This window comes from Apodemus sylvaticus, chromosome X (genome assembly GCF_947179515.1).
Source record: "Apodemus sylvaticus chromosome X, mApoSyl1.1, whole genome shotgun sequence".
NCBI classification, from domain to species: Eukaryota; Metazoa; Chordata; class Mammalia; order Rodentia; family Muridae; genus Apodemus; species Apodemus sylvaticus.
In genome coordinates, this window is record NC_067495.1 from 136,763,377 (window position 1) to 136,779,276 (window position 15,900).

At 37.3% G+C, this 15,900-nt stretch overlaps 1 protein-coding gene across 1 annotated transcript in view; it reads right to left on the reverse strand.

The window, feature by feature from the left end:
- Positions 1-365: 365 nt before the first annotated feature.
- Positions 366-15,900, reverse strand: part of Mcf2 (MCF.2 cell line derived transforming sequence) — a 100,938-nt gene continuing 85,403 nt past the window's right edge. Inside the window, exons 22-28 of the mRNA XM_052170353.1 lie at positions 14,125-14,346; positions 10,199-10,291; positions 8,330-8,408; positions 6,321-6,366; positions 5,310-5,398; positions 3,059-3,165; positions 366-398 (exon numbers count right to left, since the gene is read on the reverse strand). Of these exons, the coding sequence (XP_052026313.1) occupies positions 366-398; positions 3,059-3,165; positions 5,310-5,398; positions 6,321-6,366; positions 8,330-8,408; positions 10,199-10,291; positions 14,125-14,346 (669 nt within the window). The remainder of the gene's footprint in view (positions 399-3,058; positions 3,166-5,309; positions 5,399-6,320; positions 6,367-8,329; positions 8,409-10,198; positions 10,292-14,124; positions 14,347-15,900) is intronic.

Below are 15,900 nucleotides of genomic sequence, written 5' to 3' on the forward strand. Positions count from 1 at the left end.
CTACAGCCCTAAGTTTAACTTAATTAATAATAAGCTAAATAATTCAAGGCACACTGATTGCATTTGGTTGCAAAGTAGACAGAGAAGAAACAATTTTCAAGTCAAAAATATTCTGAGATGAGATTTTATCCAGCAAAATGTCTTAATCATTTATGCAATTTAAGGAATAAAAAGTACTACAAGTAAAACGCTTTTAAGTGAAAGAAAAGAAAGAAGTATATGCTGTTGGTTTTGTGCATGTTTAATTATATTAATCCTGAAAAGAAAACCCATTATTTGGGCTAAGCCTCTTTTGAGGGGAGTTTTTTCACCTGGGCTGAGAAGCAAGCAGGCAGAGCCACTTGCCAGTTGACACTGTGGCTTCTCTACAAGTGGATTGACAGCTCCGTCATGTGTCTCTGCAATAGAAGTATAACCCATTATTTCTATGGTCAGTTTGATTGTGTGTGTGTGTGTGTGTGTGTGTCTGAGTGTGTGTGTGTTGTATGTATGTATATATGGATAGATGGATGGATGGATGGATGGATGGATGGATGGATGGTTGGATGGATGGTTGGATGGATAAATGGATGGATGGAACTAGCTCTATAGCTCAGTGGCCTCAAACTCTCAATTCTCTTGATTCTGCCTCCCCAATGCTGGGGTTACAGCACACACAACTACAACTAGCTTGCTTTTTAGCTCCAGTCTTTGTAAACTCAAATGAATGGTTCATCTCAACATCCTCATTTAGTGCATGTATATGTGTACTCATATTGTATACGTGGATTACAGATATGTAAGTGAACATGTGTGTGTTTGTGTGTGTGTTCAAATTGAGTATATATCCATATGTATGGGTTGCAGATATGTGTATGTAGGTGATCATATGTGTGTGCGCGCGCGCGTGTGTGAATGTGTGTGAGTGTGTCATCATGAAGAACATCTTCCAAACCCTTTGAGACATGATCTCTCTTAACTTCAAGGTAAAGGGGTTGTGGGCTATACAACATTTTACTTTTGTACGTTTTCCTTGGTAGCAAAGCCCAGGAATAGGTTTTCCTACACTCCCAATGCCTGCAATGAAAACATTAGTCACTTTATTTTTGACCCCATAACTGGATAAATGTGCAAAGACCCACTTCTGACAAGCCCTTCCAGACCATCTACAGGCAGGGCTCAAATACCAACTGCTTTCCTCTGATTTTCTTGCTCATATCTGACCAACTACTCCAATTTAACTCATCTACCAATAATTAAAAAAAAAATCACAGCCAGAAGGTGGTGGCGCACACCTTTAATCCCAGCATTTGAGAGGCAAAGGCAGGCAGATTTCTGAGTTCAAGGCTAGCCTGGTCTACAGAGTGAGTTTCAGGACAGCCGGAGCTACACAGAGAAAACCTGACTCAAAAAACAAAACAAAAATCACTTAATATAATTGGTCTAAACCAGTGGGTTACCAATTATAGGAAGTAGAGCATTTATTTATGAGATCCATTCAATCTGTCTTCAGGGTCAGGCTTACATTACAATTGCATGTTTTACTCTCATTCTCACACATATTAAGGGAGTTTTATAGAGTCAATCTGAGGTATAATAGTAGAACAGATTACATTCAAAACCACATGGAAGTCAGAATGTCTGTTGTTATTGCTGTTTCTCTAGAACAAGGTTTCTCTATATAGCCCTGGCTGTCTTAGAACTTGCTTTGTAGACCAGGCTGGTCTCCAACTCAGAGAGCCATCTGCCTCTCTGCTTCCCAAGTGATGGGTGTAAATGTATGTGCCATCAGCCCTGGCTCAGGATCTATTTCAATAAGCCAAATATTAACGATATTTGCAAGACTGTTTTATTTCTCACTAGTTTTTGTAACTTTAAAAGACGGTCACTTGTAATAAAAATTATTTATTTACTCAAAATTATTGTAGATTTCCTAATCTAAATCTTTGTTATTGCTAATTTTAATATATAATAAAGTACATTTTCAGTACCTGTAATTTACATCATGAATAAAAGTTCTGTTTGAGAATTGTTGCATATTATATTTGCCTGTGGCCCTTGGAGACCAGAAGACAGCTCAGGATCCCCTAAAACTGGAGTTACAGATGATTGCGAGCCAGTATTCTCAATTTCTATATAGTTATGTATTTAAGTGGCTGGAGAGATGGCTTAGCATTCTGTCATTCAAAATATGAGAACTGCTAATACAGACAATTAAGGCAAATCTGCTAAAAGCCCTTAATTTCTTCCTCTGTAAATTATAGCTAACAAAATGTAACCCTTGAACACTAATATGGTTGATACTAATTAAAAACTAGTTGTGTAAAAAAAAAACAAAAAAATAATTGTGGAAAATAATTTCTAAAGTACATTTGTAGCTTCACATCTGGGTGTGTCCCTTATATGTAAGTGAGAAATATAGCTCTGGACAAAATGATACTGAACTACATATACACATGTACAAAAAGCACATGGAAAACTGGTGAGGTCTGAGTAAAGCCCGTGGTTAGCACTGATGCAATGTGCAAGATTTGGTGTGTCCTATAATTATAGAAGATGTTACCACTGGGGTAACTAGATGCAAAGAAGACAAGACATTTCAGTAGTATTTTTGTTAACTCCCTAACCTCATAACTTCAAAAATTAAGCTTAAAGAAAAATTATAAACAAAGAGGTGTTATGAAATAAGCACTTTACTTAAAAAAAAAAAAACTAAAATTGGCAGGGTCATGAAATCACACAGTGATAATTCTAGCACTTGACATCCTAAGGCAGAAAAGGGACCAGCCTGAGCTATCATAGACAGAGCCAAGCTGGGAAAATAACTAACAATCAAAGTTATATATTTATAGACATTTGGAAATTGGTTATTTAAATAACTTCAGTAGTATTCTGGGTATAACTGAGATATAGTCTACATAAAGAAAAGTGATCTGTGAATGCCTACATGATTCACTTAGATTCTTTCCACTCAATAAACCTCAAGGATCATAATGACAAAAATGTTGTTCATTATGTGCCCTGTCTATGTAATAAGTAAATGCACCTCTGAACTATTGCTGTAGTATGTCATACTAACCATCTGTGGTCTGTCTTCTCCATTGTCATTGTTAGGAGAGAAAGAGCTGTATGGATGTTCAGCAGTCGCGGCAGCGCCTTCTGCACATGATGACATCGCATTCCAGGCTGGAGAAAAACGAGAGTAACCGTTACCTAAAGGATCTGGTTCTCCACCACAGAAGAAGCAAGCTTGCTGCTACAGCCAAAGCTGTGACCTTCATTTTTCGCCTTGCTATATATAATAAAATTGCACTTAAGTTTTACTATTTTTGAATTTGTCATTTCATAAAGGACTGGGTCTACAGTATACTTCTTTAAAATTCAGGATGGTTGGAAGTTAGGATTTATGGGCATTAGGAAAGGGGATGGTAAACATTTTCAGAATATATTGCACTTCTTACCAACTCTCACAAACAAAACAATGGTTCTGACTCTCCATCCTATAATAATTTTATTGATTCCATTCAAATAATACTTGTTAGATTCCAACTGGTGTTACTATTATGTGGGCTTAGATCATCTCTTTTAGTAGGCAGAAAGCATGCATTACACATTTCATGACTTATAAGATTCTGCATGGAACCAGGTAAGGTAATGCACACCTTTGATCCAGAAGACAGAGGCGGGCAGAGCTCAACAATCCAAGTCTATCACTGTCTACATAGCAGATTCTAGGCCAGCCAGTGCTACATTTCTTTCTTTCTTTCTTTCTTTTCTTTCTTTCTTTCTTTCTTCCTTTCTTTCTTTCTTTCTTTCTTCCTTCCTTCCTTCCTTTATACATATATATATACATTTACATATACATATATATAGAGAGAGACTGAAAGAGAGAGAAACTGAAAGAAAGAGAGAGAGAGATCTGTCTGTGATAGTTTTAATGTCAACTTGACACAACCTAGAATCAGATGGGAAGACAGCCTCAGTGAGGGTTTGATGGGAACTTATTGATCTGTGAGCAAATCTGTAAGGGATTATATTAATTACCTTAATTGATGTGGGAAGACCTAGTCTGAAAGTGGGTAGCATCATTTCTTGGTTTGGAAACATGGGCTTCATAACCACAATGAAAGCTACCCAAGCAAGCTCTTCAGGAAAGTACAGGAGCGTGAATGCATTTATTTCTCCCTGCTTCCTGACAGTGGATGTGATGTGACAACTGCTTCTGGCTTCTGCAACTATGACTTCCCTGCTGTGATAAACTGTAACCTGGAATTATAAACTGTAATTAAAAACAAACTTTGCTCCCTAAATTGTCTTTGTCAGGGTATTTCATCACAGTAACAGAAAAGAAACTAGGTCAAAATTTAAGTCACATACTTTCAGAATCCCATCTTGGACATAGTAAACTCTTCATGTCACCTTGGAAATAATTATGTCAGCCTTCTCTGACATGAATTCCCTACTTGTCGAATGAAGGCATTAATACTAGGCTCTCACAGTGTTGCTGGGGTTGGGAGTCACAACACAATGATGTAAGGGAACTAACCTCAAAATGAATAATGAGCACAGAATAAGGGCATCATTACTTGTTTCTCCTCAACTACTAGGGTTAAGAACTATTGTATGAAGTACTAAGTATGTAGCATTTCTCTGGGAGTCTATGCTATTGTTGCCAACATTATTTAGGAGATTGTGTATGCTTGTATAGCACCTTGTACCTCCATAATATGATACTTAACCATATTCCATTTTAATTGCTTGTGGAATTATCTACCTTCCTAGCACTGTACTGTGTGTATTTTAATTAGACAGTAGATGCAACTCTACCAAATTCCTGATGCATTGATCACACTAACATTTGGTGAATCAAATAGATTGTGTCAAATCATTTTGAATGGCACAATTCTCATATGAAAACAAGTATCCCAGCTCTAGTCTCAAAAACAAGAAACGCACAGTATATCCATTGAGGCTGAAGTATGTGTTGCATTCATTCCTGTGACTTGAGTGTGGAGCAGCCCTGTATACAAAGTTAGTCAAAATTCACATAGCTGGGCCATGCACACCCAAAGATCTGAGGCAGAGAAAGCCAACAAATTTGTCTTCAAATCCCCAGATAATTGCCAATGTTATGAGTCCAGGACCCACATTTTGAAAAACAGTGCTCTGTAGTGTGCAAGAAATAAAAGCCTTCTAAAACAGATCCTTTCTTTTCTTTATACAAAAATAAAAATAACACATGCCTAGATTTTTTTTCCAAATTAGCAACAGGAGTCAAAAACTCACATAATTATGAATCATGTCTTTAGATAACCACGATAGATACATACGTGCGGAGTCTGCCTCTGCCTGAGCTAGACCAGCTTGTTCCATTTCTGCTCCTGCTCTCACGGCCTTTAAATGAGGTTCATCTTGCCTTCTGTAAAAGTCACATACAAAAATAGGTGAGCTTTTGCATAGTGTAAGAAAAGTGAGAAATTAAAATAGCCTATCTTAATACTATGTGTAAGAATAAGCTGAGAAATGATTCCAACAGCTGATGTGCCCTTATTTAAGTTTGTAAAATAGTTGATAATATGAAGGGCTTAAGTCTTAGGATTTAAGGCAGCAGACTCCCCTTATGCAAAGATACACCTGCTTCCTTCTAGACTCAAGGCATGAATGTGTACAATCTGTGTTGTTCTGAAGACTTCTCGTCTTAATACATTAGGTAAGGTGTGTATAAATATGTAGGTAAAATTTTAACCTAATCATACTGGTATGTTTGTACCAGCTTCTGTTTCACCAACTACTGCATACAACAAAGTCTTCACTTCTGTTTGAACAACATGAACCTTGCCAGAAAAAGATTTTTTAAAGTGGTTTGGTTCTCCTTAAGACCCCAATGAAAATCACAAACTGTCTCAGATTTTAAGTCTAACATATGACTTAGACCTAAGAAAAGATGTATTTATGTTATCTGATGAGTTACTGCTATTATAAAAGGCTGATGGTTGTGTAAGATACTGTAATTTCATTGTTTGGTGCTATGTACAGCGAACAAGCTGGTAAGAATAATATTTCTCAGGGGAGGGGATGAAGAGATGGCGCAGTGGTTAGGAGTGATTGTCGCTCTTACAGAAGAACCAGGTTCAGTTCCTAGCACAGTCTCAAAATGGCTGTGACCTGTCTGTAGCTCAACTTGCAGGGAAGCCAGCACCTTCTTCTGGCCTCTCTGAATGCATGGCATGCATGTGGTACACATACAGACATGTAGGCAAAATATTCATATACATGAAGGGAAATAAATAAATCTAAATACAATTTAAAGAATTTTACTTCTGAACGAAATGATTACTTACTTGGCATTATGCTGCTGGGGAGGAAGCTGCTTCTGCTGTTTTTTAGCTGTAGAATAAAATGTTCAGATGTCATGCTTCTTACTCTTTTGAAGGCCAATGACTTTCACACACACCACAGGGGTAAGGGGGAAAGAGAAACGGGAGCCTAAGGGGAGCCAGAGACAGAACCAGATGAAATAGAAACACACACACACACACACCTTTCAGGGATTTGAACTGACCAACAAACAGGAAGGCCAGTTTGAAGTTAGAATCTAGAAAGTCCGAACCATGTATTACTTTAGTTAGTACAATCTGGGGCTTAGGGTGTCAGCTCAGTGGGCAAAGCAGTTTCTGCACAAGCATGAGGATCTGTGTTTGGATCCCCCAAACTGACATGTATCCCCACACACACACAAAAAAAACTGGACTAATATGCATCTGTCTGTGATACCAGCACATGTACAGTAAGATAGCAGGCAGAGACAGGGGAATTCCTGGAAACCCCAGGGCTAGCAATCCTCTCTTCTGCAGTAGCAGAACAATGAAAAGAGGTTCTCCCTCAAACAAGGTAGAACAGAATTGGTCCTCAGATCTCCACAAGCTTACTGAGGAGCGCGCACACGCACACGCACACACACACACACACACATACCCCTATAGTCACATACACAAGCATGTACACATAGATCATATTGACAAATCTATGTTTACATTCACATCATTTATATATACACCGTGCACATACATCTATGTTGTGGAGAACCCTGGGCTTGTATTTTGATGCTAATTCCACTCCTCAGAGGGGCTGCAGATGAGAAGTTGCCTTGTGAACCTTCTCCCCAACTTAACTTTTCAAATAAAGGCTGGAGCCAATGATTGGGCAGGAGCAAGTGGGAGGAGCTGAGAGTCTAGGGGAGGAGCTAAGAGGGATCAACAGAGAGGCAGCAGAGAGAGATGCTCACGGCCTGGAGAAACCTCAAGTTACATGGAATAAGATAGATGGAAATAGAGTAGTGTAGTGGGAGATCTGCCCAATCTAGGCTTGTAGATTGTTTTGTTAACTGATTGAGTTGAGCTTTCTTTTACCGGGGAATTGGGCTGGAAACAAAGTAGGAACACATCTATGTTCACATTCACAAGCTCATACATACACATCATACACAGATACATCTATAGTCACATACACAAGTATATACATATATACCATACATACACATATCTATAGTAACATGCACAAGTACATACATATAAACCATACACACATCTATAGTCACATACACAAGTATATACATATATACCATACATACACATATCTATAGTAACATGCACAAGTACATACATATAAACCATACACACATCTATAGTCACATACACAAGTATATACATATATACCATACATACACATATCTATAGTAACATGCACAAGTACATACATATAAACCATACACACATCTATAGTCACATTCACAAGTATGTATATATACATCACAGAGAGAGAGAGAGGCACAGAGAGAGAGAGGGAGGGAGAGAGAGAGAGAGACTCATTTTCTTAAGCATAAGTTCAAAAGGCAACCAATTCTCCATCCTAACCTTACTGGATACTAATTCTGTGAGGTTTTTCTCACAGTTGCCTCCCAGGAAGGCCTGGAAATTGTCACCTTGTTCATTCTCAACTGGTTCTGAAGCACCAGGGTTCACCTTGGAATTCAAACTAGTTTTTTTTTTTTTTTTTAAGTTCTCTGAATCTCAATGTTACGTTTTAAAGGTTAACACATCCTTGCATCATTATTAAATTATCAGCCCCATTAAGAAGACTTTTTCACAAAATCTAAGCTAATAAGTTGTCATTGTGCTTCTCCATAGAAAGCATGCATACTTGAAATTACCAGTCAAAGAAAGGGTTAGGGAAGATCCAGAAGGAAGAGAAGGTAGAGAGAAACTGGGAGGAGTAGAAGGAAAGGAAACTGTAATCAGGATATATTACATGAAAAGATCTACTTTCTATAAAAGAAAATAAATGAATCTACCAGTCATAAGTTCCTGCTGCTTCAACAAAATTTTTCTTATTTCTTTTAGCCATAACATCTTCACATCAATATTTGGAGCCTAAAAATTAAAACAGAACAGAAAAGTATGTTTCTTTTTTAAAAGAATGCTTTTATAATAAAAACAAATGCAATTAAACATGAGTCATTTTATAAAACACCAGATTCAGATTTTACCCTTTTGCTTCTTAAATCATTTTGGAGGCTGATCATTAGCCATCATATTTGATGAGACATTATAGTAAAAAACATTCTAAAATTGCCTTGAGGAACAGAACAATAACTATACATACACAAATATGTGTATATATATGTGTATGTGTGTATATATATAATAGTTATATAGTAATATATACACACACATATATCACTTTGTTGTTTTAATTATAATAAAAACAAAGGAAGCTCTAATATTTCCAAAACTACAATCAATTACATAATAATCTTAAAAATTGATACTAATAAGACAGATTCCCTAAATACTTTCTTATTGCTTATAAAGTAAGTCGGTTATATAGTACCTATTAACATATCTTAAATATATTAGTATAATATATCTTAGTATAATATATCTTAAAGCAAACCAAGAAAAGATTATGCACTGTTATCAGTACAAAATTAACAATAACAACAACAACAAAAAATCCCTGACCATCTGTAACAGATAATGTATGGATCAGCCACAAATCATGACACAGAGCCTTAATGGAATGTTTTGAGTGTCTTTACTTCCCTAAAACAGGATGGTCCTTAGAATACTTTCCCAGGATCATAACTATGTTCTTTCAAAGGAAGTCAGAAGAAGCAGTCAGATTCCCCTTGAGCTAGAGTTATAGGTAGTTGTAATCTACCTGTTGTAGACTGAACCATAGTTTTTAATCTTAATGTTGAAGCTGGAAAGATGGCTCAGTGGTTAATAGCATGCACGGCTCCTGCAGAGGACCAAACTGCAATAGTTCACAATGGCTTGTAAATCCAGCTCCAGGGAATCTATTGCCCTCTGCTGGCCTTCAAAAGCAGCTCAGCTCCACATATACAGGCACATACACACAACTAAAATCCTTAGCATGAATGCTGTAGGAGTAACCAACTGTTTTCTGATTAGATTTAAGGTCTGCTCCACTAGAAAAATGACAGGTCTAGTATTGCAAAGCTGGTCAAGAGCCCAAAGTTGAGAAGCTCCCAGGCTCGAGGGGTGAATCTAGTAGTTTTATTGTGTTAAGTAGACAGAATATCAAACTGCCATCTAAATTGATATCTCTCTACCTTAATGAATCTCTCAGAACTCATCAGAGATGTTTGTTTGAACGATGTCTGAAGATTAACAAAGAAGCTTGCAACTGCTTAAATGGTCACTTAAGTGACTGTGGAGTGCTCAGACATATTGGGCATCTGTATCACACTCCTTCCTCACAACTCAGAAACCATCACACAAGAGGGAGCAGAAAAAACATAAGATCTGGAGATTAGGGAAAACCAAAGCAAAGCTGTCTTCTGAATATTACAGGACTCCTGCACTCAAGAACTCAAAGCAGCTGTGTCTGCCTCCACAAGACCTTACAAGAACAAGCCAGCCAGTGTCCAATATGGAGTGGGAAAAGCTGTGATTTCCTAACTGAGGACCAATAGATGGTTACTGAATTTTCTTCTGGAATAAAGAGAAGGCGGTTTTCCTTAAGAATGAGGCTCTTGGTAGGTTCTCCAATGGATACCCTCACACCCAGGAATATTAATTGAAATTGATGGGTCATGAAATCTAAATAAATAAATAAAAATAAATAAATAAATAAATAAATAAATAAATAAATTTAAAATCCAATGCCAACTATGGTTTCCAGAAGAATAACCAACCTGAACAATGTAAATTTCTTCCTTCTCACCATACCATATTTCAAATTTGCGGTTATCACCTTTCACATGTTCTGTGATGCCAGCTTCTTCCATCTGTAAAAAAAAAAAAAAAAATCAAACTTTTCCTGAGAATTTCATTATAAATACGGTATTTCAATCACTATATTCTATCATAATCTAAAGGAAAAAATATCTCACTTAAGCAAAATACACATTTTATTTTCAATAAAGAAAAGTATAGTCCTAGGATGCTATGATTCATTCCATTGATTGGTATAAACGCCATCCATCTGAACACCCAGGCCGCCTACCTAAGGTTGAATTCTATTGAAAATGAACTGTACAATATAAAAACAAAATTTTGTCAGAAGTAAAAGTAATTAAACATCAATGGGGGAAGCCACCGGTAATTGATCAATTTCATTGATTTCTAAAGTAATTATTGACACATCAATTTGATCTCAATAAGATATAAATAGCAAATTTGTGGGTCAGAGAAGAACCAGCCAAGTTCACAAAGTTTTTCTATTTTCACCAATCTCTCAGCCTCTACAGCAAACAAAATACCTAAGTTGAAAGAGTGATAACCTTCTCACCGCTAGTAAAACTTTGTGTACTGTACATGTGGTACAACTTCACTCCCTGTGTATCATCTTTATGTTCTCTGCCTTTCCTCTTTTCTTTCAATTCCCTCCCAATTGTTAGAAGAAATATCACACTGCTCCATGTATAAAACCCCAAAATGACCCTAATTAAAACTAATAAACATTAAGGGTAGTGCTTATGAGATTCCTTCATTAAGGTAAAGGAAAACAATTATACAGAGAAATGCAACTCAACTCTACTAATTAAAGAGCCTCTGACATCCTCCTGAATGCAGAAAGTTACTTTCAAATGCTCCCAAATATATCCTTCCTATACCACTCTATCTCTGCTCAAATATTAAGATATAAGAATACTTATGTTCAATCTTTTAAAAATGAATTACATTTCATCATATGGCTGTCTAAATAGGATGATATGTAGCTGACATACAGACTTCAGAATCAGAGAAAGCCACATCAGACTTCCATACATCACTAGCATTCATCAGCCATGTGTCTTACTGTGAGTTCCTGAAGTTTTCTCAAATTCCATTTTTTCAGCTTGGGAAAGCATATATTTCATAGAGTTGATATAAAGATATGAATTATTAAAGAACATACTCAGATCATATACATATTTGTGAGGTTGTATGCACTCGTGTATGTGTGTTCACATGTAAATGGGTACACATGTATATGTACCTGTGTGGAGGCCAGAGGTTGATATCAGATATCTTTCACAATATCTCTCCACATTATTTCATGATGTAGGTTCTCTTGCTGTACCCAGAGTTCACCTGATCCAGCTAGTCTAACTAGACAGCATACTTTTGGGATCCCCCAGGGCTGAGATTACAAAGGGCAGCCACACCCACATAGCATTTTACATGGGTGTTAGTGATCTGAACTCCAAACTTTACACTTGAATAACAAGCTCTTTAGCCCTTCTCCCCAATCCAAAAATGAGTTTTGAAGTTATGGCTTTGCTTCCCATCCTTGCCTGTATTTGAATTACAACTGTTTTACTGTTTTCCAGTGCTTACATATACAGCACATCATTATTGATTAAATGTATTTGGAGATTTCCCTGGAAATTAAGCCATGTTAATCTAATGCGAAGCTAGCGCTATATGTGCATGTGCTAAATTAAAACATCAGTTGATGATAAGCAAGCATACAATCTGATGGATCTGAAGAAGCCACATCTCTTTATCTCCTTACTGTGACCCGACATATGGTTTTCCTATGAATGTTAAATGCTTATATTATAGTATGTAGTCATTAGAAAGACACAATAACCTTGTGTAATTCTAGCTTGCTGTGATAAAGTGAAGAAAACTATCAATTTCAGGGGAGAGTAGTTGTTCGGTTTTGTTTAGTAGCACACTGGCCACTAATGATAGATGTTCATGACAAGTAAGCAAGAGGAAATAAGCATAATGAGACCTAAGAATTAGTCTAACTTCATCCTTCTTAGTCCACAGTATCACTATTTCTCCAGGAATCATTTAAAATTTTGCAAGCATCACTGACTAATTCTTTTCTATTAAAAGTACAATTGTATCTCAGAACCAAGAAAACCAGACAGATTTTCTTCTTTTAAATGTCAAGTAGTATTTATTTTCTGTATCTGGTAACTCACTAAGCCCTTATGTCTGCCTTCCATTGAAATGTTTCCTGCACCAATTCCTCCTTCTGTTTCCATGGTAACTATTGTAATCCTTCTGGCTCCAGTACCTCATTAGCCCTTCTTTACTTTAATGAAGTTCAGAAACACACTCCACTGGCATGCCTACCATTGTATAAAATTCAAAATAAAGCAGAAAATCAATACAAACAAGAAATTCTGCATTAAGTAGTCACTAGGTCACTCCACAAACAGAATGTGTATCAAATCGGCTTATGTCAAATATGCCTAGAAAGATGAAAATACCTTTTCAAGAAGCACATATATAGACGGCAAGATCTAAAATCTCTCAGATTCGATTGCTTTGGTTCTCAGTTGATGTTTATTACAGTCGTAAATAACACAGGTATGTAGACTTAGAGATGGACTATATAAAAAGAGTAACTGCATTTGTAATGGGATGGTTGGAGTTTTAAAGAATACATGGAGCTACTGTGGATTCGTAATTGAATAGAACAATGGATGACCCTGGGTAGGAATTTTGCTAAATATAGCTAAAGGCAGCTGACCAATATGAGGAAAATTAAAAGCAGGATCTGTTTATAAGGTAGGCTCCTTACACTAAGTCCTTAAGCCCATGACAGGCCCATCAGGAAGAGCACAGCTAAATTTTATCAACTCTCAACTATACTGGGAAACCCAACCATGAAAGAAACCACTCCTGGAAAACAGTTATGAGAAAAAAGGAGTAAAATGATAGTTACTGAAGAACTGAAGGGAAAATTTCTCTATTTTCCAATTATTCTATGAACAAATTTACAAATGTATAGCCTTATTTGAATTGGAAGTACTCCCCAGCTGCTAGTGACTTTTACAAACAACAGTGTCCTGATTTTAACACAAGACTAAGGTCAGGGCACAGTGGTAGTTTGGGTTCTAGAGAGAATAAAACAATTTCAACAAATAGACCAGAATGTATACAGGAGAGCTCCAGCTATAGGTAGCTTTGGATATCCAGAAGCATGAGACTATAGAATGCAGGAGGAATAAAGAAAGGACGGTAGGAACATGCTAAGCACAATATTTCTTCATTTGTAAACTGCAGTGAAAGGGGGAAACGCCTTAGTCTTTGTTTCTCTTATAACAATAGCTTCATGATAACAAGACCAAGATTTTATCCAACACCACTAGATGAGCTCATAGGTGACCCACTTCAATGGGAGAGTACCTTGGAGAATGTCTGAGACTACCTTGATAGGGGAGCTGAATTAATTCTCAGCACCTGGGCCTTTTTCTAATTTCAGACTCCCAAAACCATGTAAAGCTAGATATGCTAGTACATGCTCACTAGGACATGTACACTAGTACATTCTAGTGTTCCTACAGCAAGATGGAAGGTAGAGACAGGAGAATCCCTAGAAGCTCTTGGGCCAACCAAGACTAATGTGCAAAGCAGTGAACAATAGAACACCTTACTTCAAAGAAGAAGGAAGGTGAGAACCAAGACCTGAGTTGTTCTATGATTTCCAATGTAGGGCTGTAGCACACATGTGCCTGTCCCCACATATGAACACGCATGCACTGGTTTTTGTTTTAACTCTTTTAAACAGCGGATGTGCAGCTAAAATATAGAACCTACTCATATAAGAACAAAAAGTATTCAAGATGGAATACATACAAAACAATATTGTATTATACAATGCGAGCTTTCTTACTTTAAGGCAGTGTTTAAAACTGTACGATGGGTATCTATCAGCACCTTCTCCAGATTCAAAACGCCTCTTACAAAACATAACAGCCTTTTCATACAAGAAAAGGTGTCTCTGCATGGGTTTGAACCGTGCAAAATCCTTCATTTTTGTAGCACCTTTCCGGTGTCCTAGCCAAACACTGAAGGCACCTTGAAGAACCATCTTGCCCAGCTCATTCATATTTCCCTAGAATAAAAAAAATCAAAGTCAATTTGTAGAAGACAGAGCTATATTCCTTTGTCAAACATCAACATCTTGGAATATTAATATTCTGAAGCACATTTTGAATGCTTTATTTAAAAAAAAATCACATAAGACTTTATTACCCTTACAAGCTAACACTCATAGTACTAGAAGGCACTATGCAGGCCACTATGGAGAGAGACAATTGGCATTAACCAGCTGTGAACCATGTGACCTACAATAATGATCAGAATGGCAGGATATGCAAATTGTTATAATAGCATAAATGTTATGGGTATAATCTACTGCTCACCCCCTTTTTAATTAAAAAATAAGGTTTTAATTTTCATTCAGTACATCCTGGTTATAGTTACCACCCTTCAAACTCTCTTGGATCCTGCCTACATGCCCTCCATCTAGATTCTAACCTTTCTGTCTCTCCTTAAAAAACAAACAGGCGTACTACTCAGTGAGCTCTCTGGGGCATGCCCAGGTACCTTGAGCAGTCTGTTGTGCCCAGAGACCTTTATTCTCCCCTCACCTCTCTACCTACCTTCATCAGACCTGGTGATCCTGGACCATACAGGCTAACTTCCCTTCCCCAACCTACCTTCCCTGCTTGTTGACTCCTCTGGGGCATGCCCAGCTGCCCTGAGCAGTCTGCTATCCTCTGAGGACCTCCATTCTCCCACCACTTTCTCAGCACACCTCATCAAACCTGTGGATCCTGAACCATACAAACCTGTAGCTATGTAACCATAAGGACCACCAGACCCTGAGTCATACAGACCTGCTGATCCAGAACCATACAGCCAAAGGATACCCATCAGAGGCCTGTCATACCAGGACCATTGAGGTTACCCCCATCCCAATACATACTTTAAAAGGAATATCCAGGGAACTAAGCCATTCAGATGGTTAAAGGCCATCAAAAGAACACAATCAACTGAAATCAAGGCACTATGATTCCTTCAGAGCACAGCTACCCTACTACAGCAAGTCCTGGATATCCTGATACACAAACTGAGGGAATCCTGGTGGTGGAAAACCTAGGGAAGAGAACAGGAACAACAGATACAAGCATCGCCAACAGAATACAGGAGATGGACGAGAGAGAATCTCAGACAGAGAAGATACAATAGAAGAAATTGATACGTTTGTTAGTCAAAGAAAATGTTAAAGCTAAAAAATTCCTGATGCAACACATCCAGGAAATCTAGGATACCATTTAAAGCCTTAACATAAGAATAAGAGGAATAGAAGAAGGCAAAAGTCTCAACTCTAAGGCCCAGAAAATATTTTCAACAAAATCATAGAAGGAAACATTCCTAAATTAAAGGAAGAGATGTCCATAAAGATACAAGAAGCTGATAGAACACCAATCAGAATACACAAGAAAAGAAAATCCTCCCACCACATAATAATTAAAACATAAATTGTACAGAACAAAGAAAGAATATTAAAAGTGGCAAGTAAAAGTAGCAAGGAAAAAAAAGCAGATAACCAACAAATACAGATCTATACACCCAACTTTTCAGCAGAGACTCTAAAAGCTAG